The sequence below is a fragment of the Mandrillus leucophaeus genome, unplaced genomic scaffold (assembly GCF_000951045.1).
Source record: "Mandrillus leucophaeus isolate KB7577 unplaced genomic scaffold, Mleu.le_1.0 Scaffold820, whole genome shotgun sequence".
Lineage (NCBI taxonomy): Eukaryota > Metazoa > Chordata > Mammalia > Primates > Cercopithecidae > Mandrillus > Mandrillus leucophaeus.
In genome coordinates, this window is record NW_012108920.1 from 372749 (window position 1) to 400571 (window position 27823).

Consider the following 27823-nt stretch of genomic DNA (forward strand, 5'->3'; position numbering starts at 1 on the left):
ATTACAGGCTTGAGCCACCGCGCCCGGCCTTTTTTTTTTTTTTTTTTTTAAAGGAAAATTGGAAAATACAGGTAAGCAAAATTCAATCAGTTTTATGTGTATAGTGGAATCACACTATGTGACCTCTTTTGTCTCCTGCTTCTTCCCAGTACTGTATCTTCGCCTTCTTTCTGGTCAGTAAGCACACTCCTCGACCATCTGTGTAGTGGCTGCTTGGCAACCCATTGTGTGAATTGGACATAATTTATTTAACCAGGTGCCATGGTGGGACAGAGTGGTTTCGAGATTTTTTTTTTTTTCCTTGAGACAGGGTCTTACTCTGTTGCCCAGGCTAGAGTACGATGGTACTATCACAGCTCACTGTAGCTTCGACCTCCTGGGCTCCAGCGATTCTCACTGAAGTGATTCTCAAGCATCAGCCTCCTGAGTAGCTGAGACTACAGGTGTACACCAACAACCCTGACTAATTTTTGTATTTTTTGTAGAGATGGGGTTTCATCATGGTGCCCAGGCTAGTTTCCAACTCCTGGGCTCAAGCGACCTGCCCAACTCGGCCTCTAGAGTGCTGGGATTGTAGGCGTGAGCCCTGTGCCTGGCTATTTCCAGATTTTTTGAAGGCTGTTTTCCAATTAGCCAATACATAATCACTGTGAGCCCTGTTGGATTTTTGCAGTAGTTCCTAGAGGTGGGATTCCTGGGTCGAGGATCTGTGTGTCATTGCCTGTGGTCCTCCAAAAAGATCCTATGGTCTGTCCTCTGCCAGAGTCTTTGGTTCTACTCACCTTGCAGTGCCCAGTCTACTCTGGGTCTTATTACTAACCTGACTGAATTAGTTCAAGTGGTATCTCATTATTGTTTACTAGGCATTTCTTTGATTCTAGGAGTGGGAATATTTTCCTGATGTTAACTGGCAAGGCCAGAGCTTCTGAGTACGGTCCCCGAAGTCATAAACTGTTTCTTTCCCCGCCAGCATGTCTGTACTTCATCTGCAAGGCTTTGGAGAAGGATTGCCGGTACAGCAAAGGACTGGTCCTCAAGGAGAAGATTTTTGAGGAGCAGCCTTGTCTCCGGAAGGACTCTCTCAGAATGTTCCTCAAATGGTAAGTCCTTCTTCTTCCCATGCCATGTGTGCACACTCTCCTGTGTGGCTGGTGAAGGTCAGGAGCACGTCACGTTTTCCCCTCAGGTCCATGGATGGAGCCCCTGTGCTCTGGGGCTTCATGCCCTGCTGCAGCCCCTCATCTAGTGAACTGACTTTGGGCTGCCTTGTTTATCACCCACCTGTACCTAATCTTGGCAAGGCCTCCTCAGGCTGCCTGCTGCCCACCTCTCCTGCTGCCCTGCCAGCTTTCAGTGTTCGCTAGCTCTCCTCTGGATGCTTGGGGCAACCTGCTGCCCAGCTTGCCTCCTGCCTTTCCCCTCCCAGGATTTTATTCCTAGTGCTGCCCAAGATCAGTGTCCCAAACATGCTTCTGATCATGTACCACCCCTGCCTTGCCTCTAGGACACAGCCCGTGCTCAGTTGCTTTACCAAAGAGATTCTTTGCAGCCTGACCCCATAGTTCTCCCACCTCACCTCCTGCTTTTTCCCTCCCAGACTCCTTTTGTTAAGGCTGCGCCAACTCCCTTGCAGTTTCCAGGCGTGGTTCCATTGTGTGGCATCCTATCTTCTCACCCTGGCTCCCACTGTGCTCTAAACTGTCATGCCATCTTCCCACCTCTCCACCTGTCCTGCCATTGCCCCTCCTTTGCCAGGTGTCCTCCCTCAGGCACACTTCTGAGGTGACCCAACAATACCTGCTCCTCTTGCCCAGACTGTCCTAATGCCTGCCAGCAGGGCTACACCTCAGAGCTGCTCGCTTTTGAACTTATCTGTTTCTCAGGTCACCTCTCTGTTGCTTTCTGAGCTGTAGCTGCCCTTCCCCCGAGCCCTCCAGCCCAGCCAACTACTCCTGCCCTCTGGTCTTCCTTGGCCCTGGAACACACCTGTAGGGGTTGATTAGTAGTGATTTATCTTGGCGTCTATCCCCTGTGAGCCTGTCCTTCTCCTGAGGGAACTGCCTGTTGGCAGAGATAGGAACTGAGAGAACATCTGTCATGAGGGAGCTAACCTTCGTGAGGGAGACAGATGAGAAGCACATGAAACAGATAAATTCCTGAGTAGTTCTGCAATGTAACCCTGCTGGGAAGCACCAGGACAGTGGGCAGGAGGGCAGGTGATGCTGGGTCGCCTCAGAAGTGTGTCTGTGGGAGGACACCTAGGGCCTCCCAGCCCCTGCCCTTTATGTATTTTTGGGTCATGATACACTTTGGTGAGCTTCACTTGTCCGATGACTTTTTGTTGGCATGGGCAGTATAGGATAGTTAAATTCTTTAAAGATTTTCTAATAATAATTGAGAGAAAGATTTTATTTTTCTGTGGCTTTTCAGATATTATTATGATACTGGTAATACATATGAAAACCCTTTCTCTGCCCAGTTTTGAATTGTCAAAGGAACAAAGAATATTAGTCATTTCTAGTGTATGTGGGTATTAAGAAGGCTATTTACTGCCCTCCCCAGGCCAGATGTAAGTGGTTATTTTATTCATAGGAAGAAACAATACACATTAAAAGGTACTAACCTAAATGCATTTTTGTGTAAAATTTGTGTGTAAAATTTCAGCCTCGGTTCTAGTTTGTAACATCGTAATTTCTCCCTGTCTCACATGCTTTTAGTGACATGTCGATTCATGATGTTTCGGTGAGTGCAGCTGAGACGAAGGCGATTGTAGATGAGGCCTTGGGGCTGCGAAAAAAGAGGCAAGCACTGATTGTGCGGGAGAAGGAGCCGGACCTGAAACTTGTACAACCCATTCCTTTCTTGACGTAGGTTGTCTAGCGTCTCTGGGAGTGCTGGGTCGGCCAGTAGGCCCTGGTGTGGGATACTGCCCTGCACAGGAGGGAGAGACCTTGAGGCTTGATCCTGGGTTGGTGGTATGGATGGAGGCTGGGTGCATAGTGGCCAAATGGTTGGAGGTGCATGCTTGCTTCATTACTAAGAAGCAGGTCAGCTCTCTCTCAAGTACATCCAGTCTCAGTCCCTTTTTGCTGTTGCTGTTCTTGACCCCAGCCACCTGCCACATTCCTGTAAGGCCTTTCTCAGCCTGTCCCATCTAGGAGGGGAATGGAAACTAACATTTGCCAAGCACTTGCCAGGAGGGAACTGATGCTCAGAGCAGTTAAATGGGGAGCCCAGAGACAATCCCAGGTCTGGGCTTCCCTGCTCTCAAGTCCATGTTTTCCCTGTAGGGCCATGTGGGGAGCCCTGCGAGATGGGCCTCAATATAGTCCTTGCCAGCCCCATGATGTGAGAGTCTCTCTGTCTCCAGGAAGGGCAAATTGGTATTGGCAGTTCCCTGGAGTTGGGGTAGTTTAGTCCCTTAGCTAGCTCTGGAATTCAATTTCTGTATTTAAAATTCTGACATTGAATCGTTAAGTTTAGCATGACTTAGCAGTAGCATTCCATTTCTACTCCCCACCCACTACCTCCACCCCGTCTGTTTACTCTGAGGGAGCTCTGGCCTGAATCAGACTGACCTGACCTGGGTCCAATCCTGGCACTCCTAATGCTATGAATTGGATGACTCTGGGGACATTAGGAGCCACTCCCTAGCAATGGGGAGAGCAACATCTCTCTCGTAGGGTTGTCATGATAATGACATAAAATGTGTAGGGCTAGCACAGAGGCAGCACATAGCACCCACTCAGGAAGGGCTGGCTCTGATGCGTATTATTATGACTGGCTGTGAGTTTCAGCATGTGGAATTTCCCAGAAATATTTCCATACCCGAGCACCGAGATGGCCAGGAAGAAAGGGCTGTTCTTCAGGCTGCTCTAGGACTCCTGTCTGGTACAATTTCTTGTATTTTGTCAGCTGGATTAGGGTCTTTCTCCCATCTGAGTGTGTGCTCCCCAACTACAGGGTTGGGGTTTTGGAAGGGCCCTGGGGTGCCTCCCTGTTACAGTGAAGGAGGAAAAGGCCTGAGAACACTACAAGGGATTGTGGCTATGTGACTGGAGAACAGAGGGCTGGGAACTGGCACTGTGGCCACCCTCCATGGTGTAGTGGGAGGGCTAAGTGGAAGCAGGAGGGAGTTACACTTAGTAGTTAAATTTGGGATTTGGTCATTAAAGGAAGAGTGTAGATTTCCTCTCTGGTAGCAGAGGACATGATGCTTTTATAGTAATCTCCATCTATTCTAGGGGTCAGCAAAACTTTTCCTTTAAAGAGCCAGATAGTAAACATACTAGCCTTTGTCGGCCATGTACAATTTATGTTGTATATTCTTTTCTTCTTTTTCTTTTCTTTTTTTTTTAAAAACAATTTTTTAAAAATGTGAAAACCAGCTGGGCATGGTGACTCATGCCTATAATCCCAGTACTTTGGGAGGCTGAGGCCGGAGGATCAAGAGTTCAAGTCCAGCCTGGGCAACATAGTATGAGTCAAGAGTTCAATACCAGCCTGGGCAACATAGTGAGACCTCATCTCTACAAAAAATAAACAAAATTAGCCAGATATGGTGGCACATACCTGTAGTTCCAGCTACTTGGGAGACTGAAAGGGGAGGATTGCTTGAACCTGGGAAGTCAAGGCTGCAGTGAGCTGTGATGGCACCACTGCACTCCAGCCTGGGTGACAGAGCAAGACCCCCGTCTCAAAAAAAAAAAAAAAGAAAAAACAAAATGTGCTGCAGGGCACAGTTTACCACCCCTGGTTTCCTCAGTGCCTAGTAGGCACGAGCAAGAGCAAGGCACGAGTAAGGGAAATGCTGTATTTAAGGCATTTGACACAACCCAGCCAGTGAGCAAATTCTTCCTGTCTAAATGTAACATTAACTGAAGGCAGGAAAAAGAAGAAATTCCTTGTAGCCCTGGGAGCCTCCATTGTTTAGATTCTGGATTTTGAAGCACTGTCCTTTTTTTTCCTTTTTCTTTCTTTCTTTTTTGTTTTTTTTGTTTTTTTTTTGAGATGGAGTCTCGCTCTGTCACCCAGGCTGGAGTGCAGTGGCGTGATCTTGGCTCACTGCAAGGTCTGCCTCCCGGGTTCACGGCATTCTCCTGCCTCAGCCTCCCGTGTAACTGGGACTACAGGCGCCCACCACCACGCCCAGCTAATTTTTTAAATTTTTAATAGAGACGGGGTCTCATGGTGTTAGCCAGGATGGTCTCGATCTCCTGACCTTGTGATCCGCCCACCTTGGCCTCCTAAAGTGCTGGGATTACAGGTGTGAGCCACTGCGCCCGGTGAGCACTGTCCTTTTTTTTTCTTGAGACAGGGTCTCGCTCTGTTGCCCAGGCTGGAGTGCAGTGGTGCAATCTTGGCTCACTGCAACTTCTGCCTCCCAGGTTCAAGCAATTCTCCTGCCTCAGCCTCCCAAGTAATCGGAATTACAGATATGCGCCACCACGCCTGGCTAATTTTTGGTATTTCTAGTAGAAACGGGATTTCACCATGTTGGTCAGGCTGGTCTCGAACTCTTGACCTTAGGTGATCTACCCGTCTCGACCTCTCAAAATGTTGGGAGTACAGGCATGAACCACCGTGCCAGCCTGAAGCACTGTTCTTTTATTCCTTTCTCAACACTTCCTGGATGCTGGCTCTGTGCAGAGGACTGTGCTCTGTGCTAGGGGCGCAGTGTGGCAGGGCCTGGTCCCTTGCTACAAGTGATCCCGGGGGTTGTCAGTTACCCAGAGAAAGGAGCACATGCCTCAAGCTGATAAGGGCTGTGAGGAGAGAAGCACAGTGCTGCAGGGCCTCTGAACAAGGTTCCTGCTGCTCTAGGGGTTGGGGAAGGCTGGGTGGTGGAGCTGCGGTCTGACCGAGGCACAGGCATTGGCTAGGCAGAGGGCTATGCTGTGGGAGGGTACGTTGCATCTGGGCAGAGGGAAGCCAGCCCAAAGGCCCAGTGGGATGTGAGAGTGTGATTTTGTTTAAGGAACTGAAAGAGAGCTAACGTAGCAGGAGTGCAGGAGGTGGTGTGAGACGAGGCTGTGTAGCACCATGAGGCCAGGCTGAGCAGTTGGTCTTTAGCCTGAGGCATTAGAAGCAATTAAGGGATGGATAAATGGATACATGGTAGCATACCACACAGCATAGTAGACAACACACAACCTTGAACACAACACAGAACACACAACACAGAATGTGAAATACAAAACACAATATAACACACCATACCATACCCCAACAAAACACACAACAGTCTCCTGTTGCCATCCAGCAGGCTCCAGCCCGTTTGGTAAATCCACTGAGATGCTGCTCCCAACGGGCCCTGCCCATGGTCCAAATTCTTATAGACCATGTCCCTGTTGGCAGTCCCCAACAGGCTCTCCGCATGAAACAGATTAGTGGCAGCAGAGAAGTTCCACAAGTGTTTTAAAGACTTGACCTTCCTGGGGAGGAGTTTTTGAAGTGAGTCAATGGATTTCATACATGCCTTGTTGAGTCTGAAAGTGCCTCAGGCCAAGATGCTTATGGGGCTTCTGCTGCAGTGAGGTGCAGGTGGATGCCAGGTCCCTGGTCCAGCTTTGGCGGCTGCACCTTCAGTTCAGCCGTGTTAGACTCAAGATTTCATCAGTTATGGCAGTGGTGAAACCTTGATCACCTCCCCCACCCCCATGGAGGTGGTAGCTCCAGGAGCAGCTCTGCTGCCTCTGTGCAGGCAGGCCATTTTTCCCTATGCTTGGAGTATTCCTCTGACAGGGTGGTGATCAGGTGTTGTGGCCCTCTCCCTGTAGCTGGAAGTGCCTCGGAGAGAGCTTGCTGGCCATGTACAATCATCTCACCACCTGCGAGCCCCCACGTCCCAGCCTTGGCAAGAGGATTGATTTGTCAGACTACCAGGACCCCAGCCAGCCTCTTGCATCCTCCGTGGTGGTAACGCCAGTTAATGTGATCCAGCCAAGCACTGTCAGCACCAGCCCAGCTGTGGCTGTCGCTGAGCCTGTGGTCTCCTACACCTCTGTGGCTACAACCAGCTTCCCACTGCACAGTCCTGGTCTGTTGGAGACAGGCGCTCCTATGGGTAAGCAGGCCCCCTGAATTTGGCTTCTGGAGAGACCCTGTTTACTGAACCCAGCAGGAATGAGACTGTTGGGGAGCCCTGCCTCTTTAGAGAGAAGGGTCATGCTGACACTCATGACTCAAGTGGAAGTGGGAGCCCCCAGCCCTAGAGGAGCCTCTCAGCCTGCTCACAGTGTCACTGCCTGTCAGGGCCATTTCAGCTCTGAAGTCCCTGCAGTGAGGGGGAACGGGGGATCAGGATGCAGCTCCTGCTCCTTGATAGTTCCCCCAGGACCGTTTAGTGCCTTGGCTGCCACATTCTGGCATGAAGGTCGCTCTTACTCACTCGTAACATGGAAGCTGGCAAAGGTCCCCTCTGCTGGTCCTGCTCTCTTGCTGACGGTGTACCTCCTGAGTTCTTTGATCTTAGAAAACAAAGTCAGCAAAGTCACCAACCACCGTATGTTTTATTGATTTTTATTGTTGCTAGAGTTGTCAGAAGTTTTTGACAAAAGCTTCCAAGCCTTTTCTTGATTTCTATGTCACTGAAAAAAAGAAAATCTGGTAGATATAGAAGTTTCTGAATAAACATGCACGTGGTTGTCTCTTTTTTACTTAATCATACATGACATTCTTCCGTTGCCATATAGTTCATACTGTTTTTTTGCTCTTGTCATATTGCTGAGTCCTCAGAGGGTCCTGGGTAGGGTCAGAGCCACTCACTTTCTCTGTTCTGGGTATATCAGGTGAGACCCCAAAGTTCAGCCGACCAGTGAGGGGATGGGAGAGTGAGGCTGTTGCTTGCTTTATAACTGTGGAAAGTAATCTTGAAATCTGGCTTGTGGGTCCTGTGAAGTCAAGAAAGGTGTGAGAGTTAAGGGGTTTCAAATTAATTTTACTCGGGATTCTTTGTTGTTGAAGAAGAGATGGAACATTTTTTGAATGTCGAAGAGTTTAATGCTAGTAGATTTATAAAAGAGGGAGATTGATGTGTCTGTATGGTGTGTTTTTTTCACCCCTGCCACCGTGTAAGATTTTAATTTGCATTCTTTGTGAAGGTGATATTTCTGGGGGAGATAAGTCCAAGAAAGGGGTAAAACGGAAGAAGATTTCAGAAGAGAGTGGAGAAACAGCAAAACGGCGGTCTGCCCGTGTCCGAAACACCAAGTGCAAAAAAGAAGAGAAAGTAGACTTCCAGGAGCTTCTGATGAAGTTCTTGCCGTCCAGGTACTGTGTATTTTTTCTGATTGTCAGAAACAAACCCACAAACCTCCAGCATACACCATCAATAACATTTCTCATTCCATTGCAACCCTCTTTTCTGATCTCCTCCTTTGTGTTCCCATAACATCTGTGCAGATGTCTGAAGCACAAATCTCACTGGAGTGGGATCTTGGATTTTTCTCGCTTCTCCCCACCTCTGAAATTCCTGAAGGCAGGAGCTTTGACTTGTTCATCTTTTGAGAGCTAGAAGGAACATACTCATGTCCCTGTGTATTTACAAGACATCTAATTGTTGCTGGGAGGCAGAGGGGTGCTGTGCCCTGAAAATCCCATGCAGATGCAGATGCCCTGAAAACCCCATGGATGGGAGCTTCCCTTCTGCTTTCAGGGAGTCCATGTCTACTTGATTTGCTCCAGGCTCAGCAGGATTCCCTTGCATTCTGAGAAGGTAGAGGAGGAGCTTGTGAAGTATTCCTGGGTCTCACTCATTCTTAGTGCTTCTCAGGAGCCTAGGGGACAAGCAGGTACCAGGCTCCCCAGAGCTGGGAGGGACTTGGTCCCCAGTGCTTCTTACTTAGGTTTTCACCAGTCCTTCTGCTTTTTGTCCTTGCCTGCTCACCTCCTTTAGAGGCTTTAGGGTCCTCAATTTCTGAGCCTTTCTGGAGTTTATGGTACCAGTGGATTGGTTTCTTAATACTCCGCTTCCTCCTCCCTTTGCTGAGTGGAGAGGCCTCTCTCAGCAGACACCATTCTTCATTTGCACTGGACCATCTGCCTTCTAACAGTTGTCTGGTACATTTTGTCTGCTGGGCCATCCTCGCCTATCTTCTGTCTTTGTGAGTTTATACCTTTTTTATTTCTTCATTGTTACTGGAATGGAGTTTGGGAGCTAACCATGTGTGTTCTATATGCCATCTTTAAACAGGAGTTAAACTAGCAGTGGTTCTTTCCCATGACAGTTTATTTCAGTGGAACTAACATCAAAGTGGTGAAGGAGAAGCCAGAAGCTTTAGGTGGATTATAAATTTATTTTACAGCAAGATTCCTAATTTTCTTAATTTGTTATCTTTCTGAGGTGAAGGTGAAATGCTTAGAAATAATGATTGTTCTCAGTACTTGATGCAGGACCAAAGTGGGGCTACAGTGCCTTCTGATGAATTTTTCTTAAGGGATAATACCAGAAGAAGGTTTCCCTTTGGAAGAGCTGAAGATTGATTGTTCTTTGGTTGATGGTGCCAAGAGATTTGAGTGACCCTATATTCCCCTTAGCCCTGCTTTTTACTCCAAGGTCTTGTTCCCCTGTCCCATTTACCTGGAATGGTTTTGACTTTCTTTTTTATCTTTATTTTAGTTGTTGGTTTCCTTTGTGGTTTAGTGTCTGCTCCTTTGTTTTTTATTTTTGTTAGAGATGGGGTCTTGCCCTGTCACCTAGGCTGGAGTACAGTGGCACAATCATAGCTCATTGTGGCCTTGAACTCCTGAGCTCAAGGGATCCTCCTGAATAGCTAGGACTACAGGTGCACGCCACTATGCCCAGCTAATTTTATTTATTGTTTTTTGTAGCGATGAGGCCTTGCTGTATTGCCCAGGCTGATCTTGAACTCCTGACCTCAAACCATCCTCCTGCCTCCACCTCCCAAAATGTTGAGATTACAGGCTTGAGCAACCACACTCAACTTAGTGTCTGCTTCTTTGAATGGTCAAGGCAAGAGCAACATGGTAGCTTGCCTGATGGAGTCGCCCTGGGAGTGTGTGTAATACGTGAATGAAGACATTCACAAGTGCCCTGAGTGTTTTTGCTGCAGGGGTTCTGGGTTGAGGGAACATCACAAGGTTGGCTGAAATGGGTCCTTGGGAGGAGTGCCTGCCAGGAGAGGTGTCCCCAGTCCCAAGACTGGGCCCACCCACAGCTTTGTGAGGAGCTATGGAAGGACCAAGTTCAGATGGGCTTGATGTGTCCCCCAAACTCCCACCTATCTGTCTGCTTTCCACCTCACTTGTTGGGCTCCCATGAGGCCCTAGAACACACAGGTACTCTTCTGGCCTGTGCCTTTGTACCTGTTCTTGTCCTGCATCTTTGCATTGCCAGCCCTTTTCCTCCTCCAGTGGCAGCATGAACATCATCCCCTCTCAAAGGCTTTGTCTGACCTTGCTCTCTAAAGCAGAGCCCTTTTGACCCAGAGTCTCAAGCACTCTGTTGTGAGGTGGTCCTTATTTGGGTTAGTTTTGTGTACCTGCTGATTGGCTGTGTCTCTTTAGAGGGTAAGCTTACTGCAGGCAGGATCTACCACATTTAGGGCTGCTGTATTCAGTGCCTAGCACAGTGCCTGGCACATAGCTGGTGCTCGGTAATCATCTGTTGATGAGATGAGTGAACAAGACAGGATACACACCAAATGCTAGCTCATAAAGCCCTGGAGAGAGGCAGAGCCTGCCGGAGGCCTGGGTTCTGGACCCCACCACCCACTTATTTTAGCTACCTTCTTCCTGGCTCAGATTTGGTTTCTCTAACAGGAAGAGTTCAGATGCTTGTGTCAGAACATGTGTTGTGACTTTGTGATTTTGGCATGTTACATGCAGGTTAAGAAAGCTGGACCCTGAGGAGGAAGATGATTCCTTTAATAACTATGAAGTCCAGTCAGAAGCCAAACTGGAAAGCTTCCCAAGCATTGGGCCTCATAGACTGTCATTTGACTCAGCCACGTTCATGGAATCTGGTAGGAATTGAGCAGTGTGACCATTCAATTTGGGAATTCTTCTTCCCACTATCCTATAACCTGCTTATGTTTTGTTCTGTGAGAATGGTTCTGGGGTGTTTTTTCGTGTGGCCAAGAGTCTGCCTGGATTAGTCTTGGACCTGAGCCCTGTGGTCAACTTGGAGGTCTTCTGAAATGTCTAGACTCATATTTGCTGTGCTTTCTTATGGCCAAATTCACAGGCTTCGCTTTGCAAATTGAATGTGTATAGGCAAACTTATTGAGTGTGTATCAGTATATAACTGCTGAGTGAGATTAGTGCACATGGCAGCACTTGGAGGTCTGACCTTTTGATGTCCACCTTAGATATGGAGATTCAGAGAGGCTCAATCATAGCTGCTGAGGGCTGGAGCCAGGCATTGAACCCAGTAGCCTGATCTCAGCACCACAACGTAGTATCATGTCCACCTGGATCAGATGGTAGAGGGAGGAAACAGTCTTTACTGTCCCAAAGAAAATGGGAGATCCTGGCATGGAAGGTCCTCTTTGTTCAAGTCAGGTTGTTCTTGCTCCCTGGGCAGAAAAGCAGGACGTGCATGAGTTCCTGCTGGAGAACCTAACCAACGGGGGCATCCTGGAGCTGATGATGCGCTACCTGAAAGGCATGGGCCACAAGTTCTTGCTAAGGTGGCCTCCAGGCCTGGCGGAGGTCGTGCTCAGCGTCTACCACAGCTGGAGGAGGCACAGCACCAGCCTGCCCAACCCGCTGCTGAGGGACTGCAGCAACAAGCACATCAAGGTTGGGGGGAGCCTCTCAAGGGCTGGTATTGAACTGGGACCAGGGCATGGGGACAGGGATCTTGCATGGGTGTGGGGCTGCTGTTGTGTTTGGCTGCATCTACTTGTGGGCCTGGAACCTGGGCTTTTTGTGGGTGTTGAAGCAGGAAGTCACTAAACCGGGTTTGTGCCTAGAAAGCTCCCTGATGGCTGAGTGGAGGATACACTTGCGGGTGACAGTGGGCTCAGGGGGCTGTCAGGAGGCTGCTGTCATGCCAGGTGAACAGTGGCTGAGATCCAGTGGTAATAGTGGGATGCTGGATTGTGGCTGCAGAGCTGGACATGGGATGTGTGAGGGAATGAGAGTCATGAGAAGCGCTTCTTGGGTTGTGTACTGAGTCAGAGGAAGGCTTGCCAGGAAAAGCTGGAGGAAAGGGAAACATTTGGTTTGTTTGAGGTGGCAAGGACTGTGACTGAGGCTTTTGTTGTTGTTGTTTGAGACAGGGTCTTGCTCTGTTGCCCAGGCTGGAGTGCAGTGATGCAGTCACAGCTCACTGCAGCCTCAACCTCCTGGGCTCGGGTAATCCTCCCACCTCAACCTCCTGAGTAGCCGGGAGTACAGCCTTACACCACCACACCCGGTTATAGTCCCAGCTACTCGGGAGGCTGAGGCAGGAGAATGGTGTGAACCCGGGAGGCAGACCTTGCAGTGAGCCAAGATCACGCCACTGTACACCAGCCTGGGTGAGAGTGTGAGACTCCGTCTCAAAAAATATATATATTTGTTTTGTTTTTTAGAGATGGGGGTCTCACTATGTTATGATGTTATGATGTCAAGACATAACAGGCCATAAATGGCCTGTGACTATTTTTAACAGATGATAAAACAGCAGAAGCTAAATAGGGTGCTTAGAGAAGCGTTGGGGGCCGCCAGCAGTAGGGGCTGAGCCTCACTGAGCCTTGTCTTCCTGCTGCATTCCACACCCCAGCCCCCTCCACTTGGTGCCTCCTAGAGCTTAAGGGAACACAAGGTGCTCTGGCCCCGTACTCCTGTTGGAGATGGGACACTGAATGCTGAAGCAGGAGCACCAGAAACATTCAGGGATGCCTGGTGGTCTTTCTGACTTGAGAGCACAGGAGGTAGAGGAGCTTGTAGGTCAGCCATCCCTTGCTGGGCATCTTCCACTGGGATACCTCAGGACTGCCTCCTGGCAACTTCTTCCCACCAGGCCATGCTCTCCTGGAGCAGTTGTGAAACAGCAGGAGGAACCAGGGCTTTGATCCCCAGGCAAAGCAGGCTGATGATAACTTTCCAGCTGTGCCCACTGGGCAAGTGCCTTCTCATCGCTGAGCCTCAGCTTCCTCAAGTGCCCTGGGAATGGTATACCAGCTGCCCAGAACTTTTTTTTTGAGACTGAGTCTCGCTTGTCGCCCAGGCTGGAGTGCAGTGGCGCAATCTCGCCTCACTGCAAGCTCCACCTCCTGGGTTCACACCATTCTCCTGCCTCAGCCTCCCGAGCCGCTGGGACTACAGGCACCCGCCACCACGCCCGGCTAATTTTTTTTTTTTTTTTTTATTTTTAGTAGAGACAGGGTTTCACCGTGTTAACCAGGATGGTCTCGATCTCCTGACCTCGTGATCCACCTACCTCGGCCTCCCAAAATACTGGGATTACAGGCGTGAGCCACCGTGCCTGGCCAGCTGCCCAAAATTTTTAAGGGTTGAATTCTGTGATTTGGTTGCAGTGTCTGGCCCAGCACTTGGCAGGTGACAGGTTGCCTCTTCAACAGGACAAGAACTCTGAAGACAGGTCTCCTGGCCCCTCCCAAGTCTTGTCCCAACATACATCCATGTGGCTCTTTTTATGTCTTGAAGAGTGGTCACTGATTATCACTTATGAAATGGCAAGTGAATAGAAAGAATTATATTTTTATCAAAAAGTAAAGTTTAGTTTTGTTTCCTTCCACTGCCCCCTACCCCCAACACTGAAGAGGCTTTGTGATACTGTTCTTGACCTTCCTATGCCTGTCCTGCAGGACATGATGCTGATGTCTCTCTCCTGCATGGAGCTTCAGCTGGACCAGTGGCTGCTGACCAAAGGCAGAAGCTCTGCAGGTAGGCGGCATTATGTGTTCTGTGGCCAGGCTAATTTCTGAACCCCCCAGCAGCTGGGAGAAAGCTGAACTGGTGAGACTGAGTTATGGTATTTAGACTTACATTTATAGTAGGCACATTTTTTGGGTTGGCTTGTCAGGGTCCCAGGGAAATCTCCTGGATACTCAAGAAGTGGTTAGCAGGAGCTAAGCCCCCAGAGGGAGCCACCAATCTGCTTTTGCTGTGAGATAGAAGGAAGTGGGATCTCAGTTTTGGTGTGACTATTCAATGCAGTGCTTTATGTAGCTTCAGTAATTTTTCTGGTGATATGGATTGTTATTGTTGTTGTTGTTGTTTTTTGAGACAGGGTCTTGCTCTGTCACCCAGGGTGGAGTGCGGTGGCATGATCTCGGCTCACTGCAACCTCTGCCTCCCAGGCTCAAGCGATTCTCCCACATCAGCCTCCCGAGGAGCTGGGACTACAGGCGTGTTCCACCATGCCCAGCTAATTTTTGTATTTTTTGGCAGAGATGGGGTTTCACCATGTTGGCCAGGCTGGCCTTGAACTCCTGACCTCAAGTGATCTACCTACCTCAGCCTCCCAAAGTGCTGGGATTACAGGCATGAGCCACTGGGCCCAGCTTCATTCTGACTTTTAAACCACCACCTGGTGGAATGTAGATATGCTCAATGCTGTCTCTAAAATTGCTTTCCCTTGCCCCTGACTCTCGGGGGGGTCTCTGCATATCTTTAAAGTCTTAACTGGTCCAACCTCTCTGATGCCTGCCACTCAGGGAGCTGTAGGGCTCTGAGGGGTCCAGGGTGGCCCTGGAGATAGGGTGGGTGTGGTTAGGGCCGAGGGCAACTTCTGAGAAGCAGAAGGGCATTAGGATGCTACACATGAAGTTGACTCGTTGGTCTCATGGTTTTTAGTGTCTCCTCGGAACTGCCCTGCTGGTATGGTGAATGGCAGATTTGGACCTGACTTCCCAGGAACCCACTGCCTTGGTGACCTCCTACAGCTGTCATTTGCCTCATCCCAGCGCGACCTGTTCGAGGATGGTTGGCTGGAGTTTGTGGTCCGTGTTTACTGGCTGAAGGCTCGCTTCCTGGCGCTGCAGGTTGGTTCCATGGTCAGCTGCTTGGGGAGTATGCCCTGACACCCAGCAGGATGGGCAGAAAACTGACCATGTTGAGGGTGTGTGTCTGTGTGTGTGTGAGTGTGTGTGTGTGTGTGCGTGTGCATGTGTACATGCGTAGCACCTGCCCGGGCACTGGGCTTGGCATGAGAAACTGCGACACGGTGGGGAATTCTCAGCATCTCAGACTTCCAAGCTTGATACCAGTCTGTAAAGCTCTTCAGCATAACCACAGAGCTCTGGAAGGCATTTGCTCTGCCTCTGCCTCCCCCACTCAAGATTGCCTTGGCGTCTTGACTGTTTGCTTATGTTTTCCTGAGAGAGCCTGAGCAAATGAATAAACAGATATGGAGCTTTCTAAAAGGGAATTATTCACCTGTTTTGTGAGAGTTCTGGGAAAGCTTCTCTTCAGAGCCTGGTCTGGAAGGCCAGGATGAATTGGCTGTTACCTAGTACCTTGCACATGGTGGTACTGGTACACTGTGGTAGAATGAGTCAAGAGATTGCCAGGGCCCTGTCAGCAACCATTTAGTCTAAAGGAAGCAACACTGTTTGATGTGAAGAACACTAGTTCTGGAATTAGGACAGGCCTAACTCCCAACTCTGGCTCTGCTCAAGTGTCCTCAGTGTTTTCATCTGCAACATGGGGTTTATGATATCTACCCTCACAGAGTTGATAGGCACTGTTCATTCAGTCAACAAGTATTTATTGAGCCTGAGCTACATGCCAGGCCCTTCTTAGGGATTACAGTAGTAATTGGTAAAAACCCCACCCTCATGGCCTCCACAGTCTAGTGAGATCAGAGGTGTAAGGCATCTGGCACATCATAGTCAATCTTATGCTTTGGTCCCCTGACCTGTTTTCCTTCTAACCAGGGAGACATGGAGCAGGCCCTGGAGAACTATGACATCTGCACAGAAATGCTCCAGAGTTCCACCGCCATCCAGGTGGAGGCAGGGGCTGGGCGAAGAGACATTGTCATCCGGCTACCCAACCTCCATAATGACTCTGTGGTTTCCCTGGAGGAGGTGAGTGAGAATTTTTGTTTGTTTGTTTTTTTCCCATAGATGAAGTTTCACTCTTGTCACCTAGACTGGAACATAATGGTGCAATCTCGGCTCACTGCAACCTTTGCCTCCGGGGTTCAAGGGATTCTCCTGCCTCAGCCTCCTGAGTAGCTGGGATTACAGGTGCCTGCCACCATGCCTGGCTAATTTTTTGTATTTTTAGTAGAGACAGGGTTTCACTATGCTGGCCAGGCTGGTCTTGAATTCTGACATCAGGTGATCCACCCACCTTGGCCTCCCGAAGTGCTAGGATTACAGGTGTGAGCCACTGTGCCCGGCTGAAAGTTTTTAAATGGTGTTTCTTAGTCAAAGATTTCTTGTGATTTGGCATAGTTAGCCCAGGGTTGACCTGTTTCTGAGGAACAAGAAAGCTTCCCACATGCTGAGCGGGGCCCCTGGTGGGAAGACAGAAGAGGCCAGGAAAAGGCTGCTCTAGTACACTGGGGCACTGCAGATCCCTGGTGGAAAGCAGGTATGGGAGTTCTCACCAGCACTATTTAGAAGCAGTCATTGGTCTGCTCTCCTGGCTATGTGTGGCAGCCATCCCAGTGGTAACTGGAAGGAAATACCAGCTGGAGGAGACCAGTATTAGGCTGGCCATGGGGTTGGGTCAGCAGTGTGTGGCCTATATGCCAGGTTCCACCCAGGTGCCACTTTATTCATTGTGCAGTTTCAGACCCTGCTGCAGTTCTGTATCTGTGAAATGTCCACAGTGGCTGAAAGTGGCCTTCAGACTCTCCTAGAGTTGTTTCAGGGACAAGTTCAGGTACAGGGCTGTCTACATGCCAGGGCTTCATCAGGTCCTGCGTGTAGCGTATGACAACCTCTGGTCCAGGCTTGCTGAGTCTCTGACAGCCTGATGTTCCGTGGTTCTGCAAGACTGGTTCACTGACCTGTGACCACAAGGCTGTCCAGCTGTCTTGGCGGATGCTTTCCTGGAACTCCTTTGCTTCTGGGTAGTTTTTGGTTTTTGATGTGCTTGTTTTTTAAAGAATTGGATGCCTTGCCATTAATAGAAATACTTTTAACACACACATTTAGTGTAAACACTGATGTATGAAGGAGGAGTCTAATTTTTGGGGGGCGGGAACATAGTCTAATTTTTATTCTCCTCATCCAATTCTGATAAAAACAAACACTGGCCAGATTCGGTGGGGCAGGGGTTGAGGGGTTTACCCTCATAAAACATTGCCGGGCCTTTTTCAGATTGATAAGAACCTGAAGTCGCTGGAGCGGTGCCAGTCCCTGGAGGAGATTCAGCGACTGTACGAAGCTGGTGACTACAAGGCTGTTGTGCATCTGCTCCGCCCCACTTTGTGCACCAGTGGGTTTGACCGGGCCAAACACCTGGAGTTTATGACTTCCATTCCTGAGAGGCCAGCCCAGCTGCTTCTACTGCAGGTGTGTGCTGCCGGTGTCCCTCACACCCACTTGCACCTTCTCTCCTTGCTTGTTTGTGTTTATTCTCTGGAGGCTCTGTGGTAGGCTCACTTCCTGGCGCTGCAGGTTTACAGACATGAGCCACTGGGCCCAGCTTCATTCTGACTTAAACCACCACCTGGTGGAATGTAGATATGCTCAATGCTGTCTGTAAAATTGCTTCCCTTTGCCCCTGACTCTCAGGGGGGTCTCTGCATATCTTTGTCTTAACTGGTCCAACCTCTCTGATGCCTGCCACTCAGGGAGCTGTAGGGCTCTGAGGGGCCCAGGGTGCCCCTGGAGATAGGGTGGGTGTGGTTAGGGTCAAGGGCAACTTCTGAGAAGCATAGCATATGTGTTCTTAAGAATACATAGCTAGAAGAGAGTGGATATCAACACCACTAAGCCCCCAGGAAGATATTAGTCAGAAGATACTGTCAAGACTAGCGGAAAGTTAGAACCAAGGAGTGCAGGTTCTAGGGTTCTGCGTGGCTCAAGGTGATCCCCATACTTGACTCAGAACTTCTGCATGGCAGAGGAGGAAGGAAGAATGGTCAGGTCATCATCTGTCCATCTACTTGTTTATTCATCCATCTCGTTTTGTATTGTTTTTTAAGGTAAATATAAAAGTGGCTAAAATATCTGTACAGTGTGAAGAATCCAGATAAAATAAAGACCCATGTAGCTGAAGAAAAATAACACTAGCCTTATGTTTGAAGCCTCATGTGCCCTCCTGAATCCTTCTGTGCTGCTTTTCCTCAGGAGGTAAACTCTTACCAAGAGCCTGCCAGGGAGCTGGCAGCTGCTGGGTGCTGGGCAGTTATTCAACCTCTCTGAGCTCAGTTCCTCATTTCTAGGATGGGGATGACCAGTGTCCTTAGCTCAGAGTCCTGTTGTAGGGATTACACAAGTTAATGTGTGTTGGCACCATGCCTGTCACTAGCAGGTGCTGTGGAGGTACTGCTGTCATCGTTGCCACCATCCTCAGGAGGGTTGAGTTGGCACCGAGATAAACATGGGAGATAATACTCAAAATATGCTTAGTGGCATTGAGTCCTGGTCCCTTATGCTTCATCCTACTAATCACATTGTGTTTTTTATCTTATTGGGTACTTCCCTTTCAATTTGGAAAGAGTCCAGTCTTCTCTCAGGTTTTTTGCACAGATTCCACAAAGCATTTTAATTATTAACATTCTTGAACTGGGAAATAGTTAAGAGGTGCAACTGTGGGAACAAATGGAAGCACCTCAGTCCTGGGGAAAGGGGAAGAAACAGTTGGTTTGGGGAAGCAGAAGGGAGAAGAAGGTGGAGGGAAGGAGGCTCCAGCTTCTGGCAGAGGAGGTCAGTCGGGCCCAAGCCAAGATCAGGGGATGAGATGTGTGTGACCTCAGTTACCTGGCAGGCTGCAAGATGGCCCAGCATGGCTATGTGTGGGAGGGACAGCCAGTGTACCAAGAAGGGTGCTGGGATGGAGAAAGCGGGGAGAGGCCAGTGGACTCTGCCTCCATAGGATGCCCTCAGTGCTCAGATGTGGTCTTGCTCTTACTGTCTTCTAGAACAGCTGGATGTGGCAGGATACCCCATTGATGGGGCAGGAGCTGCTGCTTGGGCAGGCACTGAACTGTGATAAGGGCTGTGCTTGAGGTCTGGGCCGAGTGCTCTGGAAACGCCTGCTTTTTGTGAATTAAGGACTCCAGATTATTGCTCAGTTTCATATTGAGAGTGTTTTCTTACTGATTTGGAGTGCTTTTTGTGTATTAAAGATAGTAATCTTTTTCTCGACAGATCTTGCAAATATTTTTTTCCCAATTGTTTGCTTTTAAATTGCCGAGAAGTTTTGAATTTTTATGCTGTCAAATCTTTTGATGTTTTCATACATGTGTGATTTTGTTCATTGCTCTTTGTGGTTTTTGTTTCTATGCTTAGACAGTCTTTCCAAGAGTGGAGAAATATTCATCTACTTCTTTATTTATTTATTTTTTGAGACAAGAGTCTGGCTCTGTCGCCCAGGCTGGAGTGCAGTGGTGTGATCTCAGCTCACTGCAAGCTCCGCCTCCTGGGTTCACGCCATTCTCCTGCCTCAGCCTCCTGAGTAGTTGGGACTACAGGCGCCCACCACCAAGTCCAGCTAATTTTTTGTATTTTTAGTAGTGATGGGGTTTCATTGTGTTAGCCAGGATGGTCTGGATCTCCTGACCTCGTGATCCGCCCGCCTCAGCCTCCCAAAGTGCTGGGATTACAGGCGTGAGCCACCGTACCTGGCCTTCATCCACTTATTCTACACACATAGCTTGAGCTTTTATGGGGTGCCTGGCACTGGGCCAAGAGGAAGACTGCTCCATGTTCTGGAGGGGAGTCTGACAAGAGACTCATCAACAGAGAGATAAAAAGAGTATTTGCTTTTGTTTTATTCCTGCAGAGTTAATGTTTTATGTTTTGCATTTAACTTGCTTCATTTAGCTTTTTTCAAGTGGGGCAGTGAACTTGCAGTCTTCTCCCGTAGGTGTATAGTGGCGCTTTCTCCCAGTGGGCAAGCTGCCTATTATGTTCTTCAGTCTAATTAGATAGTTTGTGTCTTGTTGAGCTGACTCTTAGTCCTTAATATTTTTGGTTGCTATATTGAGCAGAATCTTCTTGTTGTTCATTATCTTTTCCATGTAGCATTCCAACGTAGCATTCCTACGTTGCTGGCTCATAGGAACCCTATTGATTTTTCGTGTTTGAGTCTGGGTGCTTCACTGAGTTCCCATTATCGCTTGTTTTCTGTCTGGCTTGTTTGATTGTGTTTGGGTAGATGATTGTGTTGCCCCCAGTCGATGGTAATTTGGTCCCCTCATTCGTTGGTGTTTATTCTACTTTTTTGCTCTTTCTGGCCTTGAGCCCTGGAGATTATGTCATATTTTAGAGCACCATTAGCAGGTCCTTGTCTTGTCCCTGACTTTCACAATGACTCTGGTTGCATTTAATAGTCTTTATCATGCTGGAAAATAATCCTCTGGCTCTCACATGTTGGGTGTTTTGACCAGGAGGCATCAGCTCAGGCTTTGGACCCCCATATCAGCACCCTGTAGGCACCCTCGAACCCCAGTGGCCTCCTGGTAAAGGGTGCTGGCATTCTCTAATGAAACACGGGCCCCATTTTCCTGGCAATTAGGATTTATAAATTGGGGGAGGTGTTGATCTGTGTTCAGATACTACACCACATTCCAAAGGCAGTTTCAGGTATTTCTGACCCCACACCTGTTGGTCTAACCTCAGAGAGTGGCAGCTGCATGTGTCAAGGTTGGGAGGAGCCACTGCCAGTCCTGGGCTGTGGCGAGGTTAGAGCCCAGTGGGGCACCGGGCAACAGGTGCTTCCTGCAGGTGTAACAAGCGGCCCACCAGATCTGTGAATTCACAGACAGACTGTGTTTCCCCATGCACCAGCACAGTGATGAAAGAGAGATCCCAGGCATTTAAATAGGTTGTATTCTAGGTCAAAAAAAAAAAGGAGCTTTGCAAAAAGCAATGGCTTCCTTCCAAAGAGAAGCTTTTAAAATAGAAGTAACAGTTCAGTGTGGTGTTCTCAGAACTCTTCCATGTGCCAGGCACTGTGCTGAGTGTAATATGCACATCAGCTCATTTAAGGCCCACAGTGCCGCTGAGTGGATGATGTGGTGGCTGAGGCTCATATAGCTTACACATTGGCCCCATCAGGGCACCTGGGAGGAGGGACCTGATAGAATGATGACTTTAGCGTTGCCTGGCTAGTTGCCTCTGTTGTGGCCTTGGCTCAGGCCCTCCTCCACTGAGATAGTCCCTCCCTGGCAGTCTGCCCCTTCCTTGCTGAACCCCCTCCAGAGCCCTGGCACTGGATGGGCACAGTGGCTCTGGGGAGAGCTGACAGGTGTTGGGGTCCCTGTCTCACCTTGGCTGGCTCTGCAGCCTCATTCCCAGCGTCCCTACTTTATAAATGGGGAAGGTGAGGTACAGAGGTGAAGCCTTTCTGAAAGCTCCGTGACTGGTGACATTCTCTGCTGCCATTGCCCACAGGCCATCAGACTGCCCTTCCAGGCACCTCTGGGCTGCATGGGGCCTATGCTGTGCTGGGGCTCGTACTTCCCTTTCTTTTGCCGCCCCTCATCTGTTTTCCTTCAGTTGTCCCTGCTCAGACCTTGGGCCCAGATGTGCTGAGCTCACCGTGCACTTCATCTGGCTTCTTGCTGTACTAGGACTCCTTGCTCCGGCTGAAGGACTATCGGCAGTGTTTTGAGTGTTCCGATGTGGCTCTGAATGAGGCCGTCCAGCAGATGGTGAACTCAAGTGAGGCTGCAGCCAAGGAGGAGTGGGTGGCCACAGTGACCCAACTGCTGATGGGTATCGAGCAGGCCCTCTCTGCCGACAGCAGTGGCAGCATCCTGAAGGAATCATCCTCCACCACTGGCCTCGTGCGGCTCACCAACAACCTCATCCAGGTAACCCCTGGCTCCTTCTCACCCTGCCCTGCCCCAGTAGGTATGTCTCTCTGACATCCCTCTTCTTCAGTAGTTAAGCTTTCATTGCTAATTAGGCACCTAAAGGGGACATGATGGCTTCTTTGGCTGGAACTTTCGGGATCTGAGGAGGGGTTTGTGTGCAGACTGCAGACCTTCCTGGGGCTGGTTGGATCTGGGGATTAGAGTCTATGTAGCACTTGGTGCCACAGGGTTCTTCCAGACCATCCACCCTAGAGGGGAAGAAATAACCTCACAGGGAGGCACTGGTCTGCCTGCAGCGAGTCAGAGGCAGAATGGGAGCCAGAGCGTAGGCCGTGATGGCTCCAGCATCCCATGCCGTCCTGGCACTTCCAGCTAAGGAGTGGTCACAGCACCCTGCGTTGTCCAGGAAGGCTTTAAGGCAGAGAATCTTCCCATGAAGCACTCTGGGCTGTCTCCTCAATTCCCGCTCAGACCTTCAGCAAGTCCTGCCAAATCTATATCTTCACCCCTCCAGCCTTTGTTTCTCCCTCTGTCTTCATATTTCTGCTGTAGTCCAAGCCACTGCTACTCTTGCTTGAGCTGTGGCAGCACACTCGCCGCAGTCTCCTCTGCCCCTTCCAGCTACTGTCCAACCACAAAGGCACCTTTCCAAAACAGATGTGAATGTGCTCCCCCCTCACTTAAAACCCTTCATGTTCCCTCCATGTTTTGTGTCACCTAAGGTACACTGAGCCCCAGGCCTGTCTCTCCCCCTGGTCTTGTGCTCCCTTGGCTGCAGCCCTCCTGGGCTACCCTCTGGGGTCCCTGCCTGCATGCCTGTCCTCTGCCCCCACTCCTTGCCCTCCCTGAGTGTTGGATACACCACAGCCACACACTTGGAAACTTTTAAAAGGCTCTCCCCTGTCTGCCCCACCCCTCCTCTGTAAGCCATTGTGGCTGCATCTGTTCTCATTGCAGCAACCATATTGACGCTTTGCACTTGTATAGCTTGCCCATTGCTCTCTTCTCTCTGGGCTCTCAGCTCCCCCATGCCCTGTTCACAGGACGCAGCACATAGTAGGTACTGAGGGTATCAGTAACTGCATGTGGCATGGAGGGTGGTGTGACTCTATCTTTGGACATTATGGGCCTCTGTCCGATGACATGTTGAGGATCTGCTAGGTTACAGTGCCCACATCAGAACAGTAGGGGTGGGCAGGTAGCATGTACCAGCTCCCCAAGAGGCCTTCTGCCTCCCTTCAGTCTGCCCTGAAGGCTTACCCTGCTGTGACACTTCTGCTGTCTCCTGCCCCTCACTGTCAGGTCATTGACTGCAGCATGGCCGTGCAGGAGGAGGCTAAGGAGCCCCATGTCTCTTCAGTGCTGCCCTGGATCATTCTACACCGGATCATCTGGCAGGAGGAAGACACCTTCCACTCTCTGTGCCACCAGCAGCAGCTCCAAAACCCAGCGGAGGAAGGTGCACAGGCAGTGGGCGCAGTGGGGATGAGCTCCAATTCCCATGTCCTGCCCCTGTCCTCTGCCCTAGGGTCCTGGACCTTATCCAGATGTTGTGAGTGGGGCTCCATCCACTCAATCCAAGCATTTTGCTTGCGCCTGGACAGAGGCAGAAGTGTTCTTGGTTCTTCCTTAAGGGAGCTTACTGTGCAGTGGGCACGGGAGTCCTGGGTGTGTGAACATTGCATGTTTGGTGCAGGTGGCAGCATGGAGGGAGTGACAAGAGGTTACTACTTATGAGGAATGCTGACACTGCTCCAGGAGGCCTTGTACCCACTAGCTCCTTTAATCCCCATGACACCCCAAGGGATGGTAAGCCGAGGGCAGCATGGAGCGAGCACAGGTTCCACATCCCAACTGTCACTTCTTAGATGTGTGACCTTGGGCAAGTCATATAACCTCAGCCTCTATTTCCACATACCCATATTGGGAATAGTAGTATCTACCTCAGAAAGTTGTTCTGAGGATGAAATGAAATAATAAAGCCATGAATCACCATGGTGAGTCAATGCCTGGCTCATGGTGGGTGCTGAGTGATGAGAATCCAGGGAGGGCCTGCCCTAGACCCTTAATGGAGATGGCCCTGGATCCATGGTCAGTGCAATGGTAGAAAATGTGCTGGATTGAAGAAACGACAGTATGACAGCTAAATGACACTTAAAGGAAAGATCACCTATAATCTTATGAGATAGATCTTTTTTTTTCTTTTTCCATTTTTTGTTTTCTTGCATTTGCTGTCCAGACTTGGCCTAATGCACATCTAGTTTGTGTGCAGTTGTTATAATAGTATGTGTCTATTGATGCTTGTATTCAACTAGCTTAAAATTAAGTTTATTGAAGATTTTTCCTCAATAATTTGTGAAACAAGAAAAAGTGGAAAGGAAAGAGTCATCCCTATTCCAACTGCTCAGAGAAAACCAGAGTTAACATATGGTTTTTCTCCTTCCCTTCACACTCTCTCTATAATTTTAGTCACTGCTCAGAAGTTCATCAGCTGCTGACGACATGTCAGGGCTCTGTGAATAGGATACCTCTGGCCTTGACAGGTTTGTGGTGGTGGGAGACAGATCAATTATCTAACAGCATCACGCTGGTGTGGTGGACTGAGAGGAGGGCACCTGATGCTGTCCATGGGTGTGGGTGTGGGTTGAGTTGAGCCCTGATGGAAGAGCAGGGGCAGAGGAAGACACTGGGGAGGCAGAGTGGAGCCAGGGACTGAGCAAGCCTTAAATCAGACAGGAGACCTGGGGCATGGGGATTGGACAGGGGAGGAGGGGCCAGATTGCAAAAGGCTTTTATTCTCTGTTTTGTAAGGCTGTTGCTCCATTTTGCTCCATTGTTTTCATCATGCTGATGAGCGGTGCATGCTCTGTTGGACCGTCCCCGCTGCTGAACCCTTAGTTTGTCCCAGCTACTCAGGAGACTGAGGCGGGAAGATTGTTTGAGTCCAGGAATTGGAGGCTGCAGTGGGCTATAATTGTGCCAACTGTACTCCAGCCTGGGCAACAGTTAGACCCTATCTCTTAAAAAAAATTTCATTCTTACAGGTCATGCCGTGATGAACACCTCATGCATGCCTTTTTGCTTCTACCCAATTTTTTTTTAGGATAAATTTCTAGCAATGTATGTCTTTAGCGCTCTTGACAGTTATTACCTCTGGTACCTTATTGTTCTCCAAAAGGGTTTTAGTGGTGAAAAAGAAATTAAAGTTTACAACTATAAATTGTATTATTTTTCTTAGAAAAGTAACACAAAAAAGACTTCTGGATTGAAATTCTCCTTTCCCTCAAAATTAATTATGCAAACAAAAATTAGTTTTCAGAAAAACTGCCAGCAAGTAAACACGGATAGAGGAATAGTCAAATACCTTAAACTTTGAAAAGTATATCAAAGAAAGAAAGAGAGAGAGGAAAGGAAGGAAAGGAAAGAGAAAGGAAAGAAAAAAGAAAGATTCTGGTGGAGTAGCAGTAGGTGTGACTCTGTCTCTGCATGTCCCTCAGCAGGAGAACTGAGGGAAGATAGCAAGTTGACCAAATCCTGGGAAATATTATTAATATTCTCATTTGTGGAGAGTGGCATGAGGGGAATGCTCCTCCATCCCACCCTTGGCCTTGGCAGAGGCAGAAAGAGCCACAGGATCCTGCCATCTTTCAGTGTGTAGACTTAGCTGAGGGAAGGGGCCCTGGGATAAAACACACTATGGTTGGGTGATGAGGGGCCTGGTGAGGATATTATCACCCAGGAAAAATAATAGTAGTTATCACATACTGAATTCTCTGGAAGCAGATACTAAGACAGGGTTTATTAGGAAGGCAGAGGAAGCAGGATTGGACTTTTGAGCTGACAAACAGAATGAAACAAAAAGGAGAATTGTAGAATTGAGGAAAACACTGCAAACTAAATCTCACCATTATGAAGTCATAAATGCAAACAGCAAGGAGCAGAATGAGTACAACAAATTGAAACAGTTGGTTGCAATTAAGAGCCAAAAGCAACAGGGCATGGTGGCTCACTCCCGTGATTCCCACACTTGAGGAGGTCAAGGCAGAAGGATTACGTGGGGCCAGGAGTTTGAAGCCAACCCAGGCAACGTAGTAAGACCCTGTATCCACAAAAAGTAAAATAAAAAAAAAAAAAAGCCAGGTGTGATGGCGGCACCTATAGACCTAGCTACTTGGGAGGCTGAGAAGGAAGGTTGACTTGAGCCCAGGACTTGGAGCCCACTGAGCTATGACCGTGCCACTGTACTCCAGCCTGGGCAAAAGTGAGACCTCATTTTAAAAAAAAGAAGAAAAAGTACAAAATAAATTTCATGAAAGAAAGTTATTACTAGTGACTTCTGACATGTTCTGTCCTGATCCACTCTAAAAATGCTAGTTATAAGTCGTTAATGGGTTATGGCCCAGAGTTTCAAAAATACTGAGGGACCTTTATAAACAAACAATACCTGTAGTGGTAAACGAATGTGTAACTGGAATTCAGTAGTTCTTTTTCCTCCTATTTTACTCTTTTTCTTCTGTATTATTCAGGTAGACCTAAATCTAAGAACTTTTAAGGCCAAGCGCCATGCCTCATGCCTGTAGTCTCAACACTTTGGGAGGCCGAGGCGGGAAGATCACGTGAGGCCAGGAGTTCGAGACCAGCCTGAGGAACATACTGAGACCCTGTCTCTACAAAAAATCAAAACATTAGCTGGGTGTGGTAGCTTGCGCCTGCAATCCCAGCTACTCAGGAGACTGAGGCGGGAAGATTGTTTGAGTCCAGGAATTGGAGGCTGCAGTGAGCTATAATTGTGCCAACTGTACTCCAGCCTGGGCAACAGTTAGACCCTATCTCTTAAAAAAAAAAAATTTTTTTTTAAGTTAAGAAATGGCATGTGTAGTATGGGTTCCATTGTTATAAATTACTTTTCTCTCATTCAAAATGCATCAGATATGCACAGAAGGATGCTTCGACTGGAGGTTCACCAGATGTCAGCATTGGTTCTCTCTGGGCTAGTATTTTGATGGATAAAGTGTGCTCCTTTATATTTTCCTATATGGCTTGAATTGTGTTTTGATAAGCATGTATTGCTTTAGTAAAGCCATTCAAGTCACTACTTATTTAAAAAGGCAAAAAAAAAAAAAAAAAAAGGAAAAGAAATATCTATGGTCATGTTGATAAAGACAGCAAAGCCCGAAAAGAAGAGACTGAGCCTCGCAGCCCCTGCAGGCACACAGGTTCCCACACTAACTCTGTGTCTGTTGGCCTGGGCTTTCCCTAGGGATGTCGGAGACGCCCATGCTCCCATCCTCTCTCATGCTGCTGAACACAGCCCACGAGTATTTGGGCAGGAGGTCCTGGTGCTGCAATTCAGATGGGGCTCTGCTGCGATTCTATGTAAGTGCTTCCCCCTGGGCTGCAGACTGCCAGTGCAGGGCAGGGCTGTGGTGGGAGGTGGAATGGGAAGGGGACAGATTCATGTTGGCACGCCGAGCTTGCTCGGCCTTCCCTCAGTGGGCCCACTGTGCATCTTTGACTTAACAGCATTACTTAGTGTAGTTACTGAAGCTTATCAGAAAGTCTGATAAGACTTTCTTGCCAGAAAGTTCCCTTGTGCACCTGATCCTCAGGAAGCTCTGGAACTCTTGAATAGCAGGTTGATTTAGATCCAGTAGTCCTTGTTGAGTTTCTTCCTAGTCAGGCACGGGGCTAGGCCTTGTAGTTGTAATTTCAGGAGTAAATAACCACATGCACCATCACCGCCTTCTATTGAGTCCTGTTTGCTAAGCATGACTCACAATGCCAAGTAGCAGTTGCTCATTCAATAGCTATTATTACATCCATTCAGTTAGTAAATGATTAGTGAGAGCACATACACTTCCTTGCACTTGTCAGTTGTGATTGACTGGAAGTAGTTCCCTGGGT

At 48.7% G+C, this 27823-nt stretch overlaps 1 protein-coding gene across 5 annotated transcripts in view; it reads left to right on the forward strand.

Moving 5' to 3' along the window:
• The window catches only part of CABIN1 (calcineurin binding protein 1), a 166528-nt gene that overhangs the window by 31216 nt on the left and 107489 nt on the right, over positions 1 to 27823 (forward strand). For 3 of the 5 annotated variants that reach the window (XM_011967986.1, XM_011967984.1, XM_011967987.1), the window contains exons 7-19: positions 971 to 1100; positions 2718 to 2867; positions 6780 to 7066; positions 8103 to 8271; positions 10849 to 10985; positions 11546 to 11763; positions 13779 to 13857; positions 14770 to 14957; positions 15852 to 16004; positions 17250 to 17444; positions 21674 to 21916; positions 23222 to 23378; positions 27180 to 27295. In XM_011967986.1, the coding sequence (XP_011823376.1) occupies positions 971 to 1100; positions 2718 to 2867; positions 6780 to 7066; positions 8103 to 8271; positions 10849 to 10985; positions 11546 to 11763; positions 13779 to 13857; positions 14770 to 14957; positions 15852 to 16004; positions 17250 to 17444; positions 21674 to 21916; positions 23222 to 23378; positions 27180 to 27295 (2222 nt within the window). The remainder of the gene's footprint in view (positions 1 to 970; positions 1101 to 2717; positions 2868 to 6779; positions 7067 to 8102; positions 8272 to 10848; positions 10986 to 11545; positions 11764 to 13778; positions 13858 to 14769; positions 14958 to 15851; positions 16005 to 17249; positions 17445 to 21673; positions 21917 to 23221; positions 23379 to 27179; positions 27296 to 27823) is intronic. The other 2 variants (XM_011967988.1, XM_011967989.1) reach the window with 1 other exon arrangement.